At 38.5% G+C, this 27084-nt stretch overlaps 1 protein-coding gene across 9 annotated transcripts in view; it reads right to left on the bottom strand.

The window, feature by feature from the left end:
• Positions 1–27084, bottom strand: part of TANC2 (tetratricopeptide repeat, ankyrin repeat and coiled-coil containing 2) — a 379564-nt gene that overhangs the window by 167580 nt on the left and 184900 nt on the right. For 5 of the 9 annotated variants that reach the window (XM_055131292.1, XM_055131293.1, XM_055131295.1 and 2 more), the window contains one exon: positions 24990–25100. The exons of the other annotated variants lie outside the window; for them this stretch is intronic. In XM_055131292.1, coding sequence (XP_054987267.1) covers positions 24990–25100 — 111 coding nt within the window. The remainder of the gene's footprint in view (positions 1–24989; positions 25101–27084) is intronic. 9 annotated transcript variants of the gene reach the window in all.

Below are 27084 nucleotides of genomic sequence, written 5' to 3'. Positions count from 1 at the left end.
CAGACGACATATCATAAGACACTCCCTACCCATTTTCCATAAAACCATAGAGGGAAATATATATATACCTCTCGGAGAGCCTGGCAAGCTACCGAGAGTATCCTGCCTGCATGGCAGAGTCTGGCAAGCTCCCCGTGGCGTATCCGATATGCCAAAATCAGTAACAATAATAGGTCTCATTCCCCTAACCTTGAAAGAGCCTCCAATCGTTGGGAAAGAAGAGTAAGGAAAGGTTGCTAAAATCTCAGGGCTGGGATGAATGGAGACGTTACTCCATTAAATTACTTGAGTAAATTGAACAACGGGATGACAGTGACGACAGTGATAGCCTTCAAGTGAGCAGACTGACCAAGAAGCCCTGATTTTTATTAGTGGAGAGAGGGATTTAGTATTCTCAGCTATGTTTATTTATGTTAGGATGCCACTGTTTTCCAGGACCACTCACTGGGCAGAAGTAGCAGTATATACATACTCAAACACACACAGACACAGCTTCACATTCATTACGTGAATCCCTAATAAACCACCCCCACCCCGCCCCAGCAAATGTCATAGTGATGTCTTTAATTCTAATTTAATACCGTGTTTCTTTCCAGTTCTCTTAACAGTGAGGTTCTCATTACCCTTACCTCACGAATCACGAATCACGAAATCCTGTTAATCACGGATTTCTTGGGCGGGCTCAGTAACATCTCATTTCGTCCTTTCCCTGAGACCTTAGAAGTCTATCTCGACTCAGCCCTCCTAACGATGTTGCACTGGGGGCTCTTCAGGGTCAGAGGAATGAGATCCAGCTTGTTACTGGATTTTGCATATGAATACACCATGGGAAGCTTGCAAGGCTGTCCCATGTGGGCAGGAAACTCTCAGAAGATTGCCAGTTTCTCCCAGAGGGAGAAGTAGGCTAAAGATATTGCATGGTTGCAAAGCAGCTGCGCACTTCTGAGAGCTTCCTTTTAAGTTTCTCTCTGGATGTTGGCCGATGATGGGATTACACACACCTGGGTTCCTCAGCCGGTCCCTTCATGCATGAGGCCTGTCCGAACGTGTGGAGAGGGGCCTCCAGCATGGCTGTAGCTAGGTTCCGGTGGTCCTCAGCCACCGGGAGCTCTGCTCGGGGTGGGGAGGGAAGCTGGAGCCCATCCCCTCCGAGGGGCCCTGGGGAAGACAGCCAGGTGTGCGGGCAAGAGACTCTCCTATCAAATCTATTCCTCATAAAAGCAATTTTCTTGTTGTTCCGACACTTGGATGCCCTCCTTATCACACTGGCTGGGTTCCTACTCTGCACCAGACAGAATTCTGATAACACATACCCAACAGGATCGTCTGATACTAAGTAATGCTCAGAAGTTCTGGGTGCCACTCTGGGCCAATACTCAGTTCTGCTGCATTGGCTGGACAGTACAAGCCTTGGGCACCAAAAATACCATGCTGCTCTGGTCCACAGGTTCTGGGGGTCACTGAGGACATCCTATGCTTCTCAGGGTTCCTGTGATGCTGAGGACTGAACTCAAAGCCTTCTGAATGACTGGAATGTGCTATAGATTGTGACTCCATTTTAATTTCTCTAAAAGTTATTCTGATAATTACCAAATATTTTCTCCATTCATGCTAACACTAAGTACAGTGAAGTCTTAAAGAATATGGAATAGGAATGGTTACGGACTTTGAAAAATCTAATCTATGTGGAAAATATATTATCATTATAGATCCATTTACTTGTTGTTGTCGGTTTTTTTGCTTTTTGGGTCACACTCAGAGATGCACAGGGGTCACTCCTGGCTCTGCATTCAGGAACCACCCCTGGCGATGCTCTGGGGACCATATGGGATGCTGGGAATTGAAGCCGGGTTGGCCACATGGTAGGCAAATGCCAAACCCACTGTGCTATTGCTCCAGCCCCTAGATCCATTTATTTAACGATTAGTTCTTCTTATAAATAGGTATAATACTCCTATTTCACAGGAGAAAACTAAGGCACACACTTGCCCAAAATTATACAACTAGTAAATGGTGAAGCTAGGTTTGGAAGGTAGGCTGCTAACTAGCCTATTAAAGTGCCTCCCTTACTGGAAAGCAATATTTTAAATAGTGACAATGTTTAAATAAGAGAAAACCTATTAACAAGAACATCGCCTACAGTATTTGTAATATTGTGATAAAAAAAGAAATATGTGCATTTGTTCGGAGTTCCATGAAAGGTGCTCCTTACACTTCTTAGATTCTTGGAATTTCCTGGAGTGAGATGCAATTTCTGCTTTTCATAATAAGCTCTTTTCATACATTGGATCACTGTATCACTGTCATCCCGTTGTTCATCAATTTACTTGAGCGGGCACCAGTAATGTCTCCATTCGTCCCAGCCCTGAGATTTTAGCAGCCTCTCCTTACTCATACACTACGGGTAGCTTGCCAGGCTCTGCCATCATGCAAATCTTAATTCTACTCCTTAATATTAGTCATTTTTTATGGACACAGTAAGAGATGCATTGAGCTTATACATTGGATATATTAACTAATGGTTAGGGGGCCCATGGGTAGCCTCAGCATGAAAACTGGCACTCCAGCGGCTGGAGAGATAGCACAGCGGGTAGGGCGTTTGCCTTGCACGTGGCCGACCCGGGTTCAAATCCCAGCATCCCATATGGTCCCCTGAGCACAGCCAGGGGTAATTCCTGAGTGCAGAGCCAGGAGTAACCCCTGTGCATCGCCAGGTGTGACCCAAAAAGAAAAAAAAAAAAAGAAAAGAAAACTGGCACTCCATCCCATACCTCCAAGGAAGGAGGTGAAGACTGAGGTAATCACCGATGGTCAATCATTTAATATGAATGGCGTGTATACAATGGAACTCCATGAAAACACATGGCTTACAAACATACCTACGTGCCAGGAGGATGGTACACCCAAACTTCAAAAGTTCTTGTGCTTGGGACTTTTCCAGTCCTCACAGTATATAGCTCTTCATTCATGTTCCTTAAGAAATCTTTTATAACAACCAGTAATAGTAAGTAATGTGCTTGCTTGTATTCTAAGGGTTATTTGTAGCAAACCATCAGTTGGGTAGGGGACCTGTCTTGCATGCGGCTGATCTGGATTTGATCCCTGGCATCCCACATGATCTCCAGAGTCCCACCAGGAGTGATTCCGAGTGCAGAGCTAGGAGAATCCCTGAGTAGAGCTGTGTCTGCCTCAGTTCTCCCCGACCATGTCCTGCCAATATACTTTACAGTATTTACACAAATACTTCTGTGTTTTGGTTACTTCTGCTTAGAGTAACCCAAGTGCACAGGGCTTAAACAATGATTAATGGTTAAAACTGAATGCCTAATAGCTACTGTATCCAAATCTCTAATCTGTACCCTAACATGGTAAGCTACACATCGTTTTGTTCCATAAACTCTCTTAGTTCTCTCAGCATTTTCACATCAGGCTGTTTATTATTTTCCTTTATAATCTGTTAATTACAAACTGCTTGTTCTCATCTATTTCAAGATTCAGAAATTTGTACACATTTAGCCAAATAATGAAACCCATGCTTTCTAAGAGAGTTAATAAAACCCATCATTAGCTTGGCCCAACTGCCAAAGCAAACCTGGTGATATTTTTATTTCTTAGTTCTGTAATGATCACCTCAATTTTTCTTCTCGTGATGAATATTGGAAAACAGTTACTGCTGAACGCAGGGACTGCTACTTATCACAGTACGAGCTGGAGCTAGCACAGGGGATCTTTCACACCCTCCCCAAACTGACTCCCAAATAGAGAATCACCGCCTGCTAAGGAACAAGTTCAAAGCAACCACTAACTCCTTCCTGTTCACCAAGTAACTATCTTTAACCCACACCCCTGCCCTGCACCCCATCCTTCCTTCTTAGCTCCCTTAGATATACTTGGAGAAGAGGGAAGGAAATGGAAGGAACAACCGGTGAGACGGAAAGATGGGCATATGGGCAGTTTTTTGGGTGTATGTTTTCTGGCATGGCCACATGGATTTATCTGGATCTATGCTATGAGCAGAGGCTTGAAATCTAACTGTCCAATTGTGTCCTTCTGCTCAGGTTATTCCAAGAGAAGCACTTCTCCAGCATCTGATGTCCCTTCAGCCTCATCCACAGACTAAGCACACACAGACTGAAACCTAGCTTGGACCTAAGTGCTGCTCCAGACATTTTTCAGCCTGAAACAATTACTCCACCAACACTTGCAAATTTCTGAGTAAGAAAAACACAGCTTCTTTCTGGGTACTGTAAGTGTCAGGGCAAGTTTTGTTATAAAGCACTACCATACACATTTAATGTGTAGATATTTAATTTAACTCAAATATAGCCAGAACTTAAATAGCAGACCACAGGAAAAGTCCTCGTGGTTTTCTTCTGTGCAAGGGCCCTAGGCTACTCTGGCTCTGAGTTTCAGGATTACCCTAGACATCTTTGCAGTGCTTGGTGGGATAGCACACATTGTGGTCAGCTACATGGAAAGCACAGCCTTCATCCCCGTACTAGCTCTTCATCCTAGAATTGTTTATATGTGGGCTGGTCACTGTAGGTATATTTCGTGAGTTTCATTCTTTTTTTGATTTTGGAGAATACACATGCTATATTTGGCAAGCAGATTAATATTTCTTGGAAATCTCATTCTCCTTTTTTACACTCATTTTATGTTCTCTAATTCCACTGATTATACTTCCACTAATAGATAACTGATCTTAGTTGGCTCCATGGCAAAATTTTGATCCAGAGAAGCTTTATGTTTTTTTTCCCATATTCTAATCATAACAGCTTTAGCAAACCCTTCTTTCCATGAAAGGAGAGTTTAGAACGAGTAAGGAGGAAGTGAAAAATGAAAGTCTGAAAAGATGGTACAGCGGATAGGGTGTTTGCCTTGCTTATGGCCAATCCGGGTTCAATCTTCAGCATCTCGTATGGTCCCTTGAACATGATTAGGAGTTATTCCTGAGTGCAGAGCCAGGAATGACCCCTGAGCATAGCCAGGTGTGGTCGCAAAACAAAGACAAACAAAAAGATACTGAAAGAAGTACACTACCCTTTCTCAGCACCATAATAAAGTTATAACCTTATTAAACACAGACTAAGAAATCATTGTTTCAGCCGTTCAAGCTTATAAACCCAAACCATTTGTAGTAAATTAGAAAGTGAAAATATTCTTAGAAAATATGTCACATAAATATATTCCTAAATATATTTTCATTTCCCCTTCCTCTGACTTCTCTGGTTTAATTCACTCATTCAACAAACACTGAATTAACAGCTACATGTTAGTCACTACAGTCAACACTGTGGACTCAGTGGTAAGGATAAGAGAGAAAATGTATTAAATTGTGTAGCTGGATGATTTTGATATTTTCAGTGTTTGTTTTCTTGTTTGGATATTTATTATTTGAAGAAAAAAGACTAAGGGAAAAGTTACTTAAATTGTCTCATTAAAAAATGCTGTGATGATTCAGCTATAGTTTAATATTTTCTTCTCTCTAGGGCAAATAGTACATCATGTGTCATTATAACAAAAGATAAAATATTTGTTGTACTAGAGAATTTATTGTATAGATCTTTCAGTAAGCAATTAAGCATTATTGCTCTGGTAAGGTATCAGAAAATAGCATCTGTATTTTAAGTTTTTGACTATAAAGGGAGTTTTAATAATACATAAATGAATTCTAACTCACGTTTTTTCATTTTTATATTTATAATAAATATATTTACATTGAAAATACCTTAAAAATTTAAGGATAGTCTTCTACAGCACAAAAGTGACTTACATGGATTAAAGAAGACAAAGTCTTAACATATATGTACTAAGCATCTTGTACTATAATACAAAGTATTTTAAATGGCTTTTTTAGCTCAACATTTTAATAAGACATTAACCAGCGGACAAGAACATTCTCTTTAAAATTGGTTTGCCAAGCAATATAAAACCAGACTGTAGTAAAGCTGTGTCCCATGAATCTATTCAAACATTCAAAAGAAATCCTCCAATCCTCCAATCATTTACCGGACTATTCCTACTCCCTACTTAATGTCATTTTACTGGCAGCAATGTAAATATCAGTTTATATTGTTCAACTCAAAATGATGCCTTATGATGGCTGTTGGAGAAGATTAAGATAAAAGCAGAAAACACCATAATGTCTAACTGACCTTAATGATCTATAAAACACAGTTGGAATTTGTGGCTGAAATAGATGATGTCCTCCCTGATCTATGGGTAGTAGGTGAAATAATGTCAGAAGGAAAGCAGAAGGAGAAAGACAAGTTTTTCAGTACAACTCATTATCATGGCTAGTATCAAAACAATAAGCAAAACTTATTAGATTTTCATGTAAAATATGATCCCTTTCTGTCTCCCCAGTTTAGTTTCTAAACAGGAGATGTTGGCTCTAAGAGATGAACTGTGAAACAAATCTAAAAGTCTGTTTGAGAGGGAAAGTTATTTACTTAATTACTAATATAAAAGTTTTTTTAAGAAGTATGAAAGAGAAGAGGGAACACCATTAAGAAAAATGATATACCCCAAGTTGGGATATGAGTGACTGCAAATGAAATACACTGAAAAGACAACTTCCATGTATTTCAAGTAATCAAGTGGCTAGTAGTACCATTTCTTCAATTTCTTTTCATAGTTCACAGAATTTAAGGAGAATGGTGTATGTAAGAGGTAGCGTTCTAACACTCTTTAACAACACAATGACTATTCTTATCTAGTTTTACTGGGAGCATGAAATAGCAAGGTAAAGACCCTTTTTTTTTAAAAAAATAGTTTATGATACATATGACCTCAAGCTACCCGTGAAGTATTTGATATGCCAAAAATAGTAACAATGTGTTCTTCATGTTCCAGGAGCGAGCAGACGCCACTGGGCGTCTAGCACGTGACAGGGACAAATAATGATGTTACTGGTGCCCGCTCAAACAAATCGATCAACAATGGGATGACAGTGATACAGTGATACAATCTGAAAATACAAATGCTAGAAGTTTTTCTAAGGAAATAATGGTGGTAATGACCTTTCAAGAATCGGAGACCCTCCCATGATGACAATAAAAACTTGACAAAATATATTTTTAATAACTTCAAAGTTATTAAAGAACAAGTAAGAATGTGAGAAACCATCAAAAGTAGGAAAATTCAGAGTAGAAACCTCACTCATCACAGAGACATTTCAGCATCAGAGCTGAGCTGTGCTTCTGCAATCTCATTAAAGGTCCAGGAACTGAAGTTGGAGTCACCTTAAACCTTGAAGCTATACTGACCCAGCTCCAATAAATGACAATCCTCCCAACTGACTTTTTTTTTTAACCATGCTGGGGATTAAGCTCAGGTCTGACATACAGGACACGCACTCTACTGAGTTACGTTCTCAGCCCAAAATGACAAGACCCCCCAAATAAAAACAAAATCATCATCCACCCTATCTTCTGGTTATCTCTAAAATTTTTCAAATATAAAATACAAAAGGTTGTTAGGAGAAAGACAACTAGCAGAAAAAAACGGCAAAAGGAAACAGGAAAAGATGATGAGATTATAACAAGTATATGTCAGTACTAGATTCATAATTGTCTTGAGAGACTGACCATATATTTGTTATAACCCAATTCTGACTCTATTATTGCAAAAAATGTGGCAGAAAAGAGATGGAGTCTATGAAAAGTTGAGTAGTAGAGATGGAGGAATGAGAGAGCTGCGGAAAAACAAGTCACTTATCCAATGATGACTAAAGTTATTAAAAAGGGAAGGGGGGATATAGAGAAATTTTCATCTACATATCCTCAAGTTCTTTGTTATCTTGTAAAAAGAAAAGCAACAATTCTGGGTAATCTGTAGCAACAGTTTCGAACTCAAATACCTTCAGAATACAAGCTGTCTGAACACATTTGGTATGGCTAAAGGATAATGGCAGAAAGGAATAATAATGTGTATGTTGAACTGCAGAGTATACAACTGAAGATATTCTAATTTTTTCTCTTCTTCTGGGCCACAGTTTGACAGTGCTCAGGACTTACTCCTAGCTCTATGCGCTCAGGGGTCAGTCCTGGCAGGGCTCAGGGACAATATTTGGTGTTGGGGATCAAACCTGGATGAGTTGCGTACAAGACGAGCACTTAACCCACTGTTCCTTCTCTCTCCTTCCCTTAATCTAATTTTTAAAAATATGAGCTTGCCCATTAAGAACAAAAAGAAACAAAACCCCCCAAACCTTTTCTAGAAAACGGCATCTTCCTTTAAAAGTTAAATATATTAGCTGGACTTTGGTCTAATGCTTACTATGGTCCCAAGAAGAACGGTTCATTAAGGATAGTCCAGAGGGCAGAAAATCAGCAAGAGTGGTGCTTGAAGGTAGATAGGAAAACTAGACTCATGTTAGGTTATCGATACATTTGGAAAACAACTTCCTAATTTAGGGTAGGTCAACAAACATCTAAGGAATACTGATTCAAAGGCTCCCATCTTGAAAGTGAAAGTAATTCAATCTTTACTAATTTCCCCCATCCTCTTCCATTCAAAATCCCAGCTTTCTTTAACTGTTCTAGAGCTTATATTAGAGAATTAAGTTTTAGGGAGTCTTTTCAGTTCAGTAGAGGGCATATTTAGACACCAAGATTTTGAGCACAGAACCAGAAATAAGCCTTGAGCATCACCAGGTGTGGACTCCAAACACACACACACACACACACACACACACACACACACACAGAAAGGAAAAAATGGAGAGAAGAAAGGAAGGAGGGAGGCAGGGAGGAAGGGGAAGAGGAAGGAAGGAAGGAAGGGTATTTATATACTGATAACGATAAGAACAGTTTTATCTTCAAGTTATTTTTGTCTAAGTGGCAATTTTATTCTCTACTGGCTTCCACTGGGAAGTATTTGAGAAACTGCTCACTAAAATTGCATAACGCTATTACCTGGAATTAAAGAGAAAATCACCATTCTACAAATAAATATATCACTACATCATAACAGTTGCTACAGGTTAGCACTGTAGCACTGTCATCCCATTGTTCACTGATTTTGCTCAAGTAGGCACCAGTAAGGTCTCCATTGTGAGATTGTTATTACTGTTTTTGGCATATCGAATATGCCACGGGTAGCTTGCCAGGCTCTGCCGTGCAGGCAGGATACTCTTGGTAGCTTTCCAGGCTCTCCGAGAGGGACAGAGGAATCAAACCTGGGGTGGCTGTGTGCAAGGCAAAAGCCCTACCTGCTGTGCTATTGCTCCAGTCCACAGGTTAGACAAGGAAAAAAAAAATCAGAGACATAGGCACGGTGCAGGGTTTCTAATTTAAATTCTGTATAATGCTTTGGGCAGAATATATGTCCAGGAGTTCGATAACCCAGGAATTCTGGGGACACAGTAGTAAAAATCTTCACAGAATGAATGGTATGATCTCAGATTTTAAAGAAATTACAACATGAAAGGGTAGGGAATAGTAAGTAATTGGTTTTATGAGATTCAAAATTGAAGTAATTCAAAATTGAAGTATTAGCCAAAGTAATTAGGCAATAAAAAGAAACAAAATTTGGCGCTGGAGCAATAGCACAGCGGGGAGGGCATTTGCCTTGCACGTGGCTGACCCAGGTTCGATTCCCAGCATCCCATATGATCCCCTGAGCACCGCCAGGAGTAATTTCTGAGTGCAGAGCCAGGAGTAACCCCTGTGCATTGGCAGGTGTGACCCAAAAAGAGAAAAAAAGTTAAACTATCACTCCCTGTAGCTGACATACCAATATACATGTAAAGATCTTACTAAAATTATTAAAAATAATAAAGCAATACAGTAAGGTGATAGACTATAAAAGCAATATACAAAAATCTTTTGTGCTTCTATATACAAACAACAAAGCAACAAAGGAGAAAGAAAACTTTTAAATCCTAGTTATAATTGCTTTAAAAAAATGTACCAAGGAAACAACTTAACAAAGGAGGTGAAAGACTTAGCCATCAAAACTCTGAGTCACTATTAAAAGAAACAGAAGACATAGGGAACTGGAAAAACATTGCACGCTCATTGTCTGGAAGAATCAATACTGTTAAAATGACACTCTGCCAAAAGCATTATACAAGATGCAATGCAATCTTTATCAAAATTCCAATGGCATTCTTCAAGGATATAGAACACTTTTAAAATTTGCACAGAATCAGTGAAATAAAATTTGTATGGAACCACAAAAAAAGAAAGCCCTCATATAACCAAAGCACTTCTGAGAAATAAAAAGACAGAAGGCGTCACATTCCCTGCCTTTATACTATAAAGCTATAATAAAAACAGTATCAAAAACACTCAGTTCAATGAAATGAAGTTGACACTCCAGAAACAAACCTCAGATATATGGGTAGTTTATTTACATCAAGGAGTCAAAAGCATAAAAGAGAGAAGAGAAATTCTCTTCAACAAATGGTGCTGGAAAAAATGGTTGGTCACATATAGAGGAATGAAATTGAACTGCCATCTCACACTATGCATAAAAATTAACTCAAAATGGATTGAAGTCTTAGATACTAGTTCCAAATTTATAAAGGATATCAAAGAAAACATAAACAAAAATCTCAATAATATTGCTCTTGGTGGTGTTTTTAATGATCCAACTAGATTGGCAAGGAAATTAAAAGTAAATAAAATTACTTAAAACTAAAATGCTTGTGCACTATGAAAAAAACTCAGTAATACAAAAACACATTCTATTTAAAGGGAAAAATTATTTCCACACCATATGGAAGGAACTTAAAAACTAAGCAACAAAAAATAAACAACCCTGTAGGATAACACTGGTTTGCCCTTCCTCCCTGGCCAAAGGGCGCTTGGGTTTGTTGATTGCTCCCCTAACCTGTCTATTACCTTTGTCTCCTGATCAGACTCAGCTGACTTGTAAATATTGTTTTTCTCTTCTCCTTAATGTCCTTTGCATGGTTAGTTACTTCAGAGCAATTACTTTTTGTATGGACAGGAAGATAGTTAAAAAGATAAGCTTGTACCTTGGGAGTTACTTGACTCCAGATAATATTCCCTCCTGGACATCTGTTCTCTCACAGATGTCAATTGCCCTTTCTTCCTAGATCCCCAAAAGCAGGTTCCCAACAAGGGACTGGATGGATGCAAGCTGTGAGCTACCCTGGCATCGAAATGGTCCAGGCCAAAGTGCCATAATACTTAATAGTAAGTTAAGAGCATGGTCATGGGCAAATTCTGTCATGATTCAAAAAGTAGTAACTACATTCGGACTCTGTTAGGATTAGAAATGATTAATCCGGCCTGAGCACTGTAGTCTGAGTCTGTGGCGAGATGTCCCCAGCAGAGTCACCCTACAAGCCTAAATGTGTCTATTACTGTCTCCATATAGAATGGCAAATATTAGGAAGTAGAATTAAAATGCTCATTAAGTTACTGGTCTAAGGAGAGGAGAAATACACCTTTTTTAAATTTAATTTTTAAAATTTTATTGAATCACTCAGAGATAGTTACAAGCTTTCATGTTTGGGTTACAATCACACAATGATCAAACACCCATCCCTCCACCAGTGCACATTCCCCACCACCAATATCCCTGGTATACCCCCCCCTTTTCCACCCTCCCCCTGCTTCCATGGCAGACAATACTCTCCATACTCTCTCTCTACTTTTGGGCATCATGGTTTGCAACACAGACACTGAGAGGTCATCATGTTTGGACCATTATCTACTTTCGGCATGCGTCTCCCATCCCGAATGATCCCTCCAGCCATCATTTTCTTAGTGATTCCTTCTCTATTCCATCTGCCTTTTCCCCTCCACTCATGAAGCAGGCTTCCAGCTATGGGGCAATCTTTCTGGCTCTTGTATCTACTGTCCTTGGGTGTCAGCCTCATGTGATATTATTCTATACTCCACAAATGAGCGCAGTCCCTCTATGTCTGTCCCTCTCTTTCTGACTCATTTCACTTAGCATGATACTCTCCATGTCTATCCATTTATAAGTAAATTTCATGACTTCATCTCTCGTAACAGCCACATAGTATTCCATTGTGTAGATGCACCAAAGTTTCTTTAACCAGTCATCTGTTCTACGGCACTTGGGTGAGAAACACACCTTAAGTACTGTTTTGCTCTCCTGGGCTGCAGGTAGTCAGGAAGTCAGGAAGCCTTGAAAAACATGTTGATTGTGTATGGTGGGGGAGGCGTAGTTAAAGTGGTGGCTAATGGGAGTTGCTAAGAAGAGAGGCGCAGAGAGAGAGAGAGAGAGAGAGAGACAGAGAGAGAGAGAGAGACAGAGAGACAGAGAGAGAGTGAGTTGAGGGCAGAGTGAGAGATGAGGGGGCTGGGGGAAAGAGAAAAGAGAGTCAGAGAGAGTAGCGGAGAGGAGAGAGAGTTGTGAAGTGATTGGCAGAGTTGGAGAGAGTTGTGGCCAGAGATGGAGAGAGTTTGGGAGAGACGAGAGATGAAATAAATGGCAACTGATCACCAACCAGCTTGGCCCTCGTTCCTCCGTCAGTCCATGGCAACGGCCATCCTGGGAGGGGAAGTGGTTCAAGAGCACAGAACTCGGTGGCGAGAGAGAGTCACCCGGAGAGCCCTTGAACATCTGTTAATGTGTCACCACTCATCTTGTCACCCGAGCTAAAAGGTGTCTACACACAACCCCATCAAAAAGTGGGGCAACAAACTCAAAGACACGTCCAAAAAAATACATAGACATGAAAATAATCACTGATTATCAAGTAAATGCAAATAAAATTACAATGAAGTATCAATCTCAGACCAGCAAGAATGGCTTACAACAACAACACAGAAAAAAATACCTGTAGGCACATGGAGAAAAAGGAACCCTCATTAGCTGTGGGAGCTATGTAAATTGGAACTGTCTAAAAACTGCATGGAGATTTATCAAAAATAAAAACAGAGCTACCATATGATTCAGTAATTCCACTCCTAGGTATCTATCCCAAGGGCACAAAAGCACTAAATAAAAGAGATATACACCATGTTTATGGCAGCAATAGTTGACTTGGAAACACGCAAACATCCAAACAGATGAGCTGACAGATTACTTTCGGCTATAACATGGATGGAATGAAAAGAGTATGTTAAATAAAATGTCAGAGACAAAAACACAAACAAAGGATGATCTCACTCATATGCATCATATAAAGAAAACTAATCAAGAGAAAAGACAATGCCCAGTAGAAAACACCCTTAGATTCTGTCACTGAGTTGAGGTTACCAAGGGAGGTGAGAGTGGACAAGAGGATTCTGTGGTCCATGGTGGAGAGATATTGGCAACTTAGTGATGAGTGTGGTATGGTAATATTGTAGTTCTAAACACTGAAACATTTAGTTCTGTGAAAAAAGAACCATATATAAGTATTTGGAAAGAAAATAGAAGTGATCTAGAATTCTCTCCTGCACTAGCTTTTATGAGAACAGTGTGTTTCATATGCTCCTTTTTGTCAAGTCCACTATTAAGTGTCTCTAGTATTTACCTTTACCTTTTATTGTGATATTTTTGGCTAAAAGATTTCTATTTTAAGAAGTTTCTATTTCTAATTTCTACTTACTAAAAGTTGAAAATCTAGGAAAAGATGCCACACTGTTAACACTATTGAGTTGTCTCACGTAGATGGATCTCTGGGCTGACAACTCTGGAGCCTTCTTGGAAGGGGGGAGTGAAGAGTCCCCTCCCTGACTAAAGGCCAGCAGCCCCCACCCTCACTAATGTCCTGTGACATATAAACAGCCCGGCTCCATAATGGAACCTCATCATGCTGCCAAACCACCAAATCATCCCACTCTATAGCTGCTGGAGTGTGTGGCCACGTATGTGGCCTCCCCATTTCACAGTACTGACAGCCCAGTATGGGAGCACAATGAATGATGAGAAAGCAGTATACAATCCCACCAAGATCAATGAGTGAAACAGTAACACAGAAGGCTCAATCAGCACCAATTCAGTAAATTCTCAATGACTTTAGTGACACCATTGTGAGACATAACAATGATCACAAGTTAACTTTTATTGCTTTAATTTTTTAAATCGTTCCATTTGTTGTAACAGCAATTCAAAGTAAATCTGTGCTTGTTAATGAGGCAGGTTTGGGAGGTGGGTTGGAAATTGGGGACACTGGTGGAGGGAAGGTCACAACTGATGGTGGGATGGGTCTTAGGACATTGAAAATGCCTGAAACAACTTCTATTTCAGTTTCTTTTATCACAATTCAGGCTCTTGTACCTGTTCTAATACGGTAAATATAATTTTAGATGATAACTGGATATAGTGATGCAAAAAATTCTTGTACAAACCAAATACATGATAGAAACTGGATATAGTCATTTTCTATCATGTATTTGGTCTGTACAAAACTTTTTACATGAATATATTTAAAGGCGAGGGAATATATTAGTGAAGGGAGTAATATATTTTGAAAAACACTGTTTTGTATAGTAGTAGAAAATAAAATCACTGCACAAAGGACTGATTAATTATCTTTGCTTTGTATTCTTTCTTTCATACATTTTTTATTTTATTTTTATTGGCCTTTTGGGTCACACCTGGGGTTACTCCTGGCTCTGCACTAAAGAATTACTCTTGGCGGTGCTCAGAGGACCATATGGAATGCGAGGATCAAACCTGGGTTGGCTGTGTGCAAGGCAAATACCCTATCCAATATACTATTGCTCTCTCCCCTCTTTTATACATTTCTTTGAAGAAAAACAAATCAATCCTGGGATAAAAATCATCCAAATATAATTGCAATATCAGAATCTTAATAGGGAATACTGACACAGAATTTTCAAAGCTCATAAAATTGGCATGAATTAATTTATACTGATTATCAGTGAATATATTTTCTTAGATGAAACTTTAAAGATATGCTACTTAAATGTCAGCAACTTAATCTAAATTAATTTGTAATCTATAAATAGTTTATATCATTCTATCACTGTATTACTGTCATCCTGTTGTTCATCGATTTACTTAAGGGGGCGCCAGTAACATCTCCATTTGTCCCGGCCCTGAGATTTTAGCAGCCTCTCCTTACTCGTCTTTCCCAACAATTGGAGGCTCTATTCAGGGTCAGGGGAATGAAATCTGTTACTGTTACTGTATTTGGCATATCGATTAACAAAGTGGGAAAATACACAAATAATTGTAAGAAGAGTAAAAGGAAAATTTGAATGCGAAAAGAGTGGGTTACGAGAAACACTATGAAAAATTTTAAATGGGAGGCAAAGATGACGATTCGTGTCTCCAGGCACTGTAAATAAAAACACAAACAAACAGGGAGATTCATTGCATCATTAAAACAGCTTTTCTCAAAATTTCCATTTATGTTCTTGTTTAGGCCAAAGGGCTTGCTAATGAGCATAATATGACAAAAAGTAGAAGATCATGTTATGAAAGAGCCATGCTTGTAACATTCCACCTCCTGTCTGCTGGCTTGTGATGCAAGTTGAAGGGGCCCACAAGTTAAGGAACACACAAGGCAGCTCAGATGTTTCTAGGTTCCTGACTGTGAGATAACTGATGCCATTTTAAGCTACAAAGTTTTATGATAAATTGAAATATAGAAAGAGATAATAGAACACTTAATAATAAACAGAACTTAACTCTGTTCACAAGTGTCATAAATTTAAGTGTTACGATGAATAACTTTTATATAAGGAAAAGCAAAAAGACAAAGATTTTCAGTGACTCAAATAACTTTTGTGGTGATGTCAGATACAAAAATTAATACATCACTAAGTTTTATGAATGCCAAAAAAAGTCAAGAATACTTTCTGTGGGGCTGGACAACAGAGTACAGCAAGCGACTGCTTCCTTGCGTGTAACTGACCAGAGTTCAATAGAGTGATCCCTGAGCACAGAGTCAGGAGTCAGACCTGAGCACTGCCAGGTATGGGTCCCCCTGAAGGCAACACACAAAAAGAATACTTCATGTCCCTTTTTTACCATCAGGAAATTTTCATGAACGCTGGGCTAGGAATAGAAAAAAAATTAAAAAATAGAAAAAATATTTAGGAATAGGAAAAAAAATTATCCCAAAATTATGGTTCTTTAGTGTTATAATTTATAAAATAGTAACGGTACATACACAAAATTATAAACTTTTAGTCCTAAGTGATGTCCCAGACACTAAAAAGCAAACAGTGTGTATAATTTCATTTAATCATCGCAAACACTCTCCAGAGAATGCAATAAACTATCTTCATTCTACAGAGCAGGAACAGGGAACTAGAAAGACTAAGTAATAAAAATTATAAAGCTACTAAATGATGCAGTTAGAATTGAATCCAAGCTATACTATGCAGCTGTTAGAAAAAAGGAAGTCAAGAATTTTGTAGTTAAGTGGATGGGCATGAAAAGTTTCATGCTGAGTGCAATGAGTCAGAAAGAGAGAGACAAACATAGAAAGACTGCACTCATCTATGGTATATAGAATATCAGAGTGGGAGACTAATACCCAAGAACCGTAGAAATAAGTACCAGGAGGTTGACCCCATGGCTTCGTGGCTGGCCTCACGTTCCAGGGAAAGGGCAACTCAGAGAAGCGATCACCAACTACATTGTAGTTGAAGGCCATGTGGGGGAAGGGAGTTGCGGGCTGAATGAGGGCTAGAGACTGAGCACAGCGGCCACTCAACACCTTTATTGCAAACCACAACAGCTAATTAGAGAGAGAGAACAGAAGGGAATGCCCTGCCACAGTGGCAGGGTGGGGTGGGGGGGAGATGGGAGTGGGGAGGGTGGGAGGGACGCCGGGTTTACGGGTGGTGGAGAATGGGCACTGGTGAAGGGATGGGTTCCCGAACTTTGTATGAGGGAAGTATAAGCACAAAAGTGTATAAATCTGTAACTGTACCCTCACGGTGATTCTCTAATTAAAAATAAATAAATTATAAAAAAAAAAAAAAGAATTGAATCCAAGCTTCTGAGTATTGAGCACTTTTTACTATTACAAAAAAGGGTAGCACTGCAGCACTGTCATCCCATTTTCATCAATTTGCTCGAGCGGGCACCTGTAACGTCTGCTTGTGAGACTTGTTACTGTTTTGGGCATATCGAATACGCCACGGGTAGCTTGCCAGGCTCTGCCATGCGGGCAGGATACTCTCGGTAGCTTGCCGGGCTCTCTGAGAGGGACTAAGGAATTGAACCCTGGTTGGCCATGTCCAGGGCAAACGCCCTACCACTGTGTTATCGCTCCAGTCCTAAGAGAAACTTCAAAAAATTTTTAGTGGAGTCTGGCATGTAGCTCAGTGTCTAGGGCACACGCTTTTGTATGTATGAAACCCCAGATTCTGTGACCAGTACCCTAAACAAACATATGTATACATATATGTATGTGTATTTATAACCTGTAAGCACTGGACTAATGTTACTTTTTAGTCACATTATTATATAATATATATTAAAACAGCAACAAGTCTCACAATGGACACATTACTGGTGCCCACTCGAGCAAATCGATGAACAACAGGATGGCAGTGCTGAAGTGCTATATATATATAACCTGTAAAATAGGCCAATGATTACAGGTTATAATTTTATCCTCTCTGAAACACTCATGTAAAACATGTGATGGCTTTACCAACAGAATTTCCAGACAAAAGACAGTAAAAGCTCTAATAATACAAAAATTTAAACATAACTCTAATAAATATAGTTAAGGTTTATACAACACTAAATATTGATCACATAATTATTAATATTTACCATATTTTAATTTAATCCATCTTAATGGCATTTCTATGGTATGCTATGGTATTTTATTTATCTACAAAAGTTAATACTTATACTATCAAATGTATATAACTACTAAGAATTCCAAATAAAATACCAAAGGGTATTTATGAGTATTGAGTTAAAAAAATATATAAACATTAGGGACCAGAGTGGCAGTATAGTGGATAGGATGCTTGTCTTGCATGTGGCCACCCTAGGTTCAATCTTGGCACCCCATATAGTTCTCCAAGGCTACCAGGAGAGATACAAGAGTGCAGAGGTAGAAGTCCTGAGCACCTCGGGTGTGACACCCCCTCTACAAACATACACACACAGAGACACACACACATATGTATGTATAGAGAGAATATAAAACAAATAATTATAAGTTTTTTATTCTTGAATGTCAAATACATTTTAATTTCATTGTCATCATGAATAACACTGTTTCTAAAAAGACAGTGTAATTTTTTAAAGCAGCTGTAAAAAGATCTATTATAAAAAAAGATTAATCTCAAACCTCCCTGTACATATTTGATGTGGATAAAAGCCTTTATTATTTTCAGAAGATTGGTCTGACTAAGGCTAACCTATTCACTTGTAGTTAGAATTCCTATAAAACTGTCAATCTGGCCTGACATCTATGGCAAGGCTGATCTCTACACTTGAAATTATGTATTATTAAAATGTGAAACATAAAATGTAAAACACTAAGATAAAAAGAAATAGGACTGTCAACCTAAGCAGTGTCTGTTCATAAAAAATATATATTTAATTTGTTGTAGAAATTTTAGAATATAAAAAGTATAAAGACAGTAAAAGAAGATGTATTAATCTTATTTTCTTTGTCTGATTTTATAAGCATAGGCATATACATTAAACTTAATCTATTGAAGAACATCACCAGGCTTTGTTTTTTATGTATCCAGTTTTTCTTTTTGGGTCACACCCGGCGATGCACAGGGGTTATTCCTGGATCTGCACTTAGGAATTACTTCTGGCGGTGCTCAGGGGACCATATGGGATGCTGGGAATCGAACCCGGGTTGGCCGTGTGCAAGGCAAATGCCCTACCCGCTGTGCTATTGCTCTAGCTCCTATGTATCCAGTTTTAATTGTCTATTTAGAGCAGTAACTGGTATGTTAAAAATCATCAAGTGCCATTGCTGAATATTTATGGTGTGACATCATGCTAAGTTCTTCATAAAGATTAACTTCTTTAATCATCATAGCAACTTCACAGTTGGTAGGTATTACTGTTTTTCCCTCTCTATAGATAATGAAACTGAGGCAGTTTCTCCCATATCACTCAGCCCAAATAACTGAAAGAACTTGGATTTGAACCCCTTTTTTTTTTTTAAAGTAATGTATGAATGGGCTGGAGTGATAGCACAGCGGTAGGGAGTTCGCCTTTCACGGGGCCAACCCGTGTTCGATTCCTCTGCCCCTCTCAGAGAGTCTGGCAAGCTACCAAGAGTATGGAGCTTGCACGGCAAAGCCTGGCAAGCTACCTGTGGCATATTGGATATGCCAAAAAACAGTAACAATAAGTCTCACAATGAGAGACGCTACTGGTGCCTGCTCGAACAAATCGATGAGCAACGGGATGACAGTGACAGTGAATGTAGGAATACTGCTATTCGGCCATTGATTAAGCTGATTGAATTGGACATGAACTTCACATTACTATTTTATTTTTCCTTATTCTATTCTGAATGTTGGGCTAGAGCGATAGCACAGTGGTAGGGCATTTGCCTTGCATGTGGCAGACCCAGGTTCGATTCCTCTGCCCCTCTCGGAGAGCCCGGCAAGCTATTGAGAGTATCTCACCCGCAGAGCAGAGCCTGGCAAGCTGGTGTATTCAATATGCCAAAAACAGTAACAACAAGTCTCACAATGGCGATGTTACTGGTGCCCACTACAGCAAATTGATGGATGAGCAATGGGATGACAATGACAGTAACAAGCTTAATCTTAACCGTTTCTATTTTTAAGGCCTATTTTATCACTACTTTATAGAAATAGAATTTAAGAGTATGAAAGTGGCATGAAGATACAGAGTTTGGTAAGAGAAATTTGACCCCAGCTCTAACTGAACTTTTACTGAGATATTTGCTGCCCAAGAGATAAAACGGAAACCACCTATAATCCCAACCAACCGAGACATGGCCCCTAATAGTACCAGGGCCCCACAGCCTACTCTCCTCTGATTTCCTCGTCAGTCCTATTCTCTCCTTTGGAAGCAACCAAAGAACATTCTTTTGGTGTCTTCTCCTGTGTTTTCCCAGACGAATCTCTATTTGTGCATCCACACAGAGACAAAATATATGAAAGTACAAAAATAAGGATATGAGGGGCTGGAGTGATAGTATAGCAGGTAGGGTACTTGCCTTGCAAGTGGCCAAAGGGCTTTGATCTCTGGCACCTCATATGGTCCCCTGAGTCCTGCCAGGAGAGAACCCTGAGTACGAAGCCAGGAATAAGCCTAACGACCGCTGAGTGTGACCCCCAAACCAAAAATAACTAACTAAATAAGAACATGCTATAAATGAGTTGCTATAATAGGAAACTGAGGCACACAGATGCTACATGATATGTTCAAAATCATAGAACAGTAAGAGGAAAAATCAGAATTGAAACATAGTAAGACACATCAAACTAAAAATGATCCCAAACCATCACACCATTCCCCCCTAAAGATTGAGGAAACACTTTTAAAACTTGAGGCATACCTCAATTATGATTACGACTGTACCAACATTTTTTAACATATATCACCATAGTAACATTTTGCTAACATTAGTTTATGAGCATTTACTATGAACCAAGCGTTCTGCTATGTGCTTTGTACTTACTGACTCAAGATTATTATCCTCATTTTTACAGATGAGAAAAACAAGGTTTAGAAAGGTTGTGGACTGTTAAATGTCACACTGCTAATAACTAATGCTACAGGAAGAGAAGTTAAGAGGTGCAGGATAAATCTATTTTTTCATTTTGGAGATTTTTCTTTAATTGAATCACCATAAGACTGTGAGATACAGTTACAAAGCTTTCATGTTTGAGTTTCAGTCATACAATGATCGAACACCCATCCTTCCACCAGTGCACATTTTCCACCACCAATGTCCCCAGTATCCCTTCCCCCGCATCCTACCCCTCCTCCTGCCTCTATGGCAGACAATTTCCCCCATACTCTCTCTACTTTGGGGCATTATGGTTTGCAATACAGATACTGAAAGGCTATCACATTTGGTCCTTTATTTACTTTCAGCACACATCTCCCATCCTGAACTATCCTTCCAACCATCACTGACTTAGTGATCCCTTCTCTATTCCAGCTGTCTTCTCCCTTAGCTCATGAGGCAGGTTACCAACCATGGAGCAGTATTCCTGGCCCTTTCTCTACTGTCCTTGGGTGTCAGTTTCATATTATGTTATTTTATATTCCACAAATAAATGCAGTAATTCTATGTTTGTTCCTTTCTGACTCATTTCACTTAGCATGATACTCTCCATGACCATCCACTTATAAGCAAATTTCATGATTTCATCTTTCCTAACAGCTGCACAGTATTCCATGATGTAGATGTACCAAAGTTCATTTTGGAAAATTTTTAATTGAAATTGACTTAAGTCATTCTGAAAAAATAGTCCTATCTTATACTTAAAAACTGAATTTCGGCTCTTAATTTAAGGGGAATCAATGGGTGTTAATGAATTTACACAGTAATAAAATTAGAAGCAAAGAACTTCTGGACACTTCAAAAGTTTAACAATATGTCTCACTTGTGACCCTATGCAAATCATTTAAATTCTCTCTAAGCCTTACTTTCCACTACAATTATCACTCACTTAATATTCCTTACTGTGATGGTTCTACTATATAACAGTATCAATTATTTCCATAGTTTCATTGCAAAACCAAGATATACTATTAACTTGTATTTTTCTTACATTCTCTACATGTAGAAAATCTGATTTGAGAAATAGTCAAAGTAGATATTCGGAAGCTAGCAACTAGAAAGACAGTCCAGCAGGTAAGGTCCTTGCCATGCACACACTGACTTGGGTTCAATCCTTGACACCCCATTTGGTTCTCTAAGCTCCACCAGGAATGATCCCTGGGAAGGGAACTAGGAGTAATCTCTGAGCACAGCCAGGTATGGTAAAACAACAGCAACAACAAAAAAAAACCCCTAATGCTATGCAGACAGTTATTTTATCAGACAAAGACTCTGATTCAACAGCTTTATTCCAGTGTTCCTTATCCTAGGCTCTGCATACCAAATATCAAAGACTTGCTCTGATTTGATCCATGATTTCCTTTTACATATAAGACAGTATTGATAATTAGACAGCCATACATAAACAACAGATAGAAAAAGGCAAAACAAGTAAAATACGTTCATTTCTCATACAAAAGCATTATTCTTCCTTCAATCTAAATAGGCTAAGCAAGGTTTACATGTAGGGGCCGGTGAGAGTACAGCAGGTAAGGTGCTTGCTTTGCATGTGGCTTACTCACTTTAACCCCTGGCATCCCATGTGATCTCCCGAACACTGCCAGGAGTGATCCCTGAGTACAGAGCAAGACTAAGCTCTGAGCACCAGGGGGGGATAGCCCTAAGACAAAAGCAGAAGGTTTACAGGAGTAGCATATCACACTGGATGTAAAGTAGAAGGCAACCAATCTTGATTGAGAAAACGTAAACACACCAGGCTTAGCCAGTAAAAACACATTAGTAATCTATTCTACAAGGGCTTAATGGCTTCATGGTGAGACACAACAATGTTCACAGACCTTCTATGAAAATATTTTAAAATCATTTTTAGTGAATTATAGCAAGCAATATAAAAGAAATTATTCAGGGCCTGCTATAGGAGCAGGCTTGAGACATGATTGGGAAAACTGAAAATAATGGTGGTAGGAAGTTGCACTGGTGGTGGGATTGGTGTTGAAATACTGAATGTTATAAATCACGAACAATTTATAAAAATCAATAATAATTTCAAAAAGGTTTAAATTTAGATCATATAAAAACATCATCTCGAGTTATTCTACGTAAGTCATTAATAGAATGAATCTGAGAGACTTCCATCACTGTTTATTAGAATGCTTTAAGAAGTCTGTACTGGTCTGTGACTTAGTTGGTTCTAGCAGTATGGACGATCAAGCAACAGCTTTGGTAATCCCCTGGGAATCTGTTAGAAAGGTAAATAGTCAGGATAGGCCTACCAATTTGTGTTTGAACAAGTTTCAAGCTGAAGCCTGAAAATTATTGCTCTAAACTTTAAGTTACGATTGATGACTATTTTTCTAAATTTGCAAGTGCTGATGGTAGTGAATAAAAGAAGTAGGTAAGATATATCACAACTGGGAGCTTGAGAGATAGTACGGCGGTAAGGTTCTTCCAGGAATAACCCTTGAAGATTGTGAGTGTGGCTCCAAAAACAAAACAAAAATCAGAACTCTAGTGTGCATTATGTGAATATATAATAAAATACAAATATTATCTGTTAGCATGTTTTATACAAGAGAAAATTAAAAAGCATGGATTGTTATTTGTTTCTTTTATAAGTACACTGAATTCATTTGTTTCTTGTTCGGAACTATGAAGAATATAACAGCTATGCCCCTCAAGTCTCTATTCTTAGTAGAAATTTATTTTCAGAGTTTAATATCTTTATTATGAAAGAGAAAATCACTAAGAAGTTTCTGAGTTTTAAACTGTAATAAAAGGAGACTGCAGAACATGGTAATTAATATTTTGGCAACACGTTTTAGTTCCTTCCTTACTTTTAAAATGTCATAAGTGAAATTTAGTTTGGTACAATCCAATTCAGCAAGGAATTCATACTTGTGCAAAATATACATAAATAATAATATGGATAAGATTTTTTAATAGTAATTCGCACTGGCATTCCAACACCTAGCTGCTCCTTTTGCTCCTTGACAATAGCAATAGCTATAACAGACTAAGTGGTCAGTGGCAACCAAGAAGAGAAAAATGAATCTCCCCAACAATCATTCTAATTTGCAAATGTGGAACAGAAAAGGCCTCCCTCTGATGACATTTCTCTTCCAAGACTAATGTAAGAATAGGAAATTATGTTTAAAAAGTCATATATATAGAAATCTTTATATTTATCTATATAGAAATCTTTATATTTCCTGTTAGAGACAGAAAAGATGGCTCCTAATATACAAATGTTATTTAAAAAATAAATACTGTCACAGTGTATGAAGTACATAATTTTATATCTGAAAGTGAAGTCTCCACGGTCTTTCAGTATTTAAAATGGATCAAATAAAATCAAATGTCTCTGATTAATTTTGGCCCATGTTTCCAACTACCGTCTTCTTAAAAAACATCTTTTACTAGCTTTAAAGGCATATCATTATAACATTTCATTTCAGAACTACTGATAACTTTTCCAGAACCAGATATCATCTTATTTTCCTGACCCCTAATACTGTAAAGACACAGTGGTTGCATTCACCATGGTTTAACATCACTTTTAATGAGCAGGAATAAACAAAAGACCTAAAACCATGTCTTCTAAGGTCCTGTACTAAAGCTCTGATCTGTACACTCAACTGGAGCTGTGAACATTTCTGACACAGCTCTATAGACTCACTGTCAAGTGAGTGTAAAGGATGTTGCCAGGCAACTCATCTAAGTTTGGAAGAATCTAAGCATTGATAATGAGTCTGTCTCAGTTTGGCTACCACACAAGAAGGGTTTCAGTGAACTCCCACATGTGCTTACAGGCCATTCATGAGAAAAAGCATTTCTAAAAGTGAGTGAGTGTCCAAGAGTCCAAATCGGGAACCTATGATGTTTCTTTTCTAATTAATGTTGCTAACATCACTACTATTTTCTAAAACTATGCAGAAATCCAACAGAAATAGAGCGTAGTGGCCATAAGCAAAGAGCTAATGTTCTCCATTATCTTTAACATTTCTGTCTGCACAAGGCCAAAGAAAAATTCTCTAAGTATCTTCTATCACAAAAATCACCAGGAAAACTATTTAGTTACCCAAATTATTTTCTTAACAAATAATATTTGAATGTTTTGGTATTTACTCTTACTATGATATCAGTAAAGAGGATGTTAAGTACAAGCTCTGCTCTAACAAGGAAAATATGTGATAAGTTACCAAACAGGTAACAAATATGTTTTGTAAAAAATTTATGTGCAAAACACTGCTCTTCTGGATGGGCTTGATCCAAACATCCCTCTCTCAAAGCAGACATTTGCATGCACTCTTACCAGGGCAGTATGCATCCACGTCCAGTTTCTGAGCTGAAGTGAGGGTTGGTGAGCCAAGCTCGGACTCTGGAATTCGTGGGCTCTCAACAAACTTTGCTTTCCTCAGAGGGGCTAAGGGGAAAAAAAAAGAAAGAGAGAGAGAGAGAGAGAGAGAGAGAGAGAGAGAGAGGGAGGGAGGGAGGGAGAGATGAGAGAGAGAGAGAAAGAGAGAGAGAGAGAAGAAAGACGGGAGAGGAAGGGGGAAAGGGAAGGGAAAGTATAAAAAAGAGAGGAGGAGAAAAATAGAAAGGAAGAACAAAAAGGAAAGAAAAACGTAGGGAAGGAAGGAAAAGGGGAAAGGAAAGAGAGAAACACAGAGGGGTCATGAGTAAGGGGAACAGCAGGCAACAGATGGAAGCACTTAAATGAACACTCTGTCAGACTCAGATCAGGTTACCCTATTTTGTGTGTGTGTGTGTGTGTGTGTGTGTGTGTGTATCAGAAAAAAAAAATAGCTACATTCTTCATAGAGGAGATGGGTATTGTAAAAAAAGTCCCTGTAAACTGAAAAAGCTAAAATTCTAATATTCAAGCCTATGAGCAAACCGTCTAGCACCTTTAGCTGTTTCCTTCTGTAAAGCAAAGATCTTTCCTATGCCTTACTTTGCCTCTAAATACAGGTATTAACCGAGGAGAATCCAGGACTAAGCTTTAAGAATGCTTTCAATAATTGTTACGAAATGTTTTCTTTACCTTAAATAACATTTCTTTATCTTAAAACATTTAGTTATGAAAAATCATGTTGGATTAATTTAGTTTAAGGGAATCAATCACCTGACTGCTAAGCTACTAAGGCAAGAAGTCAAAAGTGCAAGTCGACTAAGTTATTAGCTATCCATGCAGTTTGACACTGGATACTAAAAATATGTGATTCAGTTACAAAAGGTCTAAGACAAAGGAATATTCCATGGCATGGTATCCATTTATTCTTGTAAATAACAAAATATAAGGTATAAAAGGTTTTGCAGAAATTTTAAAAATTAATTTTTAGGGAGGATTAAGAAATAGTGTTAATATACACATAAATAATCAATTACATATATTAAAAGTTAAAGTTACAAAAATTACTTTGGCTCTTTAAACAGAGTTTTATTTTACACAGTATAATAACGGGACAGGGATACAGCTCCAAGGAACCCAGTACAATTCCTGCAGTACATGGCCCATGGAGCACCTGGGTCTGAGTAGCCCAGGACTGCTGGCTCTGAGCACTACTGCCGGGTCTGGAGTACCTGGCAAATACCATCAGAAGTGGGCCCTGGGCCCACAAGCAAGGGGGAGAGATCCTTACTGAAAAAAACAAACCAAAACTTCAAGTTGGGCAGGGTGAAGCTACTGCGCAAAACTATCACTTAACCTTGAAATCAACTGGCCTACACTTATTTTAGTGTCATAACAAACGGTATCTAAGACAAGTGAGTACCTAAGATCATATTACTTTTATCAAAACTTTCTGCATGTCTTTCAAAATCCTCATCCACTAGGTTTCTAAGTTATTCCTAAATTACTTTGTACAAAAGCAATAGAAAACATAGTCATTATAATGGCCAGCACTTGGCTTTATTTTCTTTGATGAATGAAAATAAATTATTAAAATATTTTTATAACATGCCAACACTCAAAATCATACATTAAATCTTAGGGTATATGTCTATTCTAAGAGTATATTAAAAAAAGCACACACACATGGGCCAAAGTGATAGAACTGAAGGGAAGGCACTGGCTTTGCAACTACCTGAACGGTTTTGACCCCTGGCATCTCATCTGGTCACCTGAACCCCAGGGGTGATTACTGAGTGCAGAGCCAGGAGTAACTCCTGAGCATCGCGAGTATGGCCGAAAACAAAGCAAACAATAAAAGTATATTTACAAAAAAGCCCAAATGTGGCTATATTATGATTTCTCCTGCACATAAGCTTTGGAACGACAACACTCATCTCTGCTGAGTGTAGTACTTGAATTTATCTTTTAAAATTGCTATCATAAAAAATGTTCTCAGAGATTTATAAACATATCTGCAGGTATTAGAATCTCTTTTGCAATCTCATAAACTCAG

This window comes from Sorex araneus, chromosome 3 (assembly GCF_027595985.1).
Source record: "Sorex araneus isolate mSorAra2 chromosome 3, mSorAra2.pri, whole genome shotgun sequence".
Classification (NCBI taxonomy): domain Eukaryota; kingdom Metazoa; phylum Chordata; class Mammalia; order Eulipotyphla; family Soricidae; genus Sorex; species Sorex araneus.
This window is presented reverse-complemented; position numbering and strand designations above follow the sequence as displayed.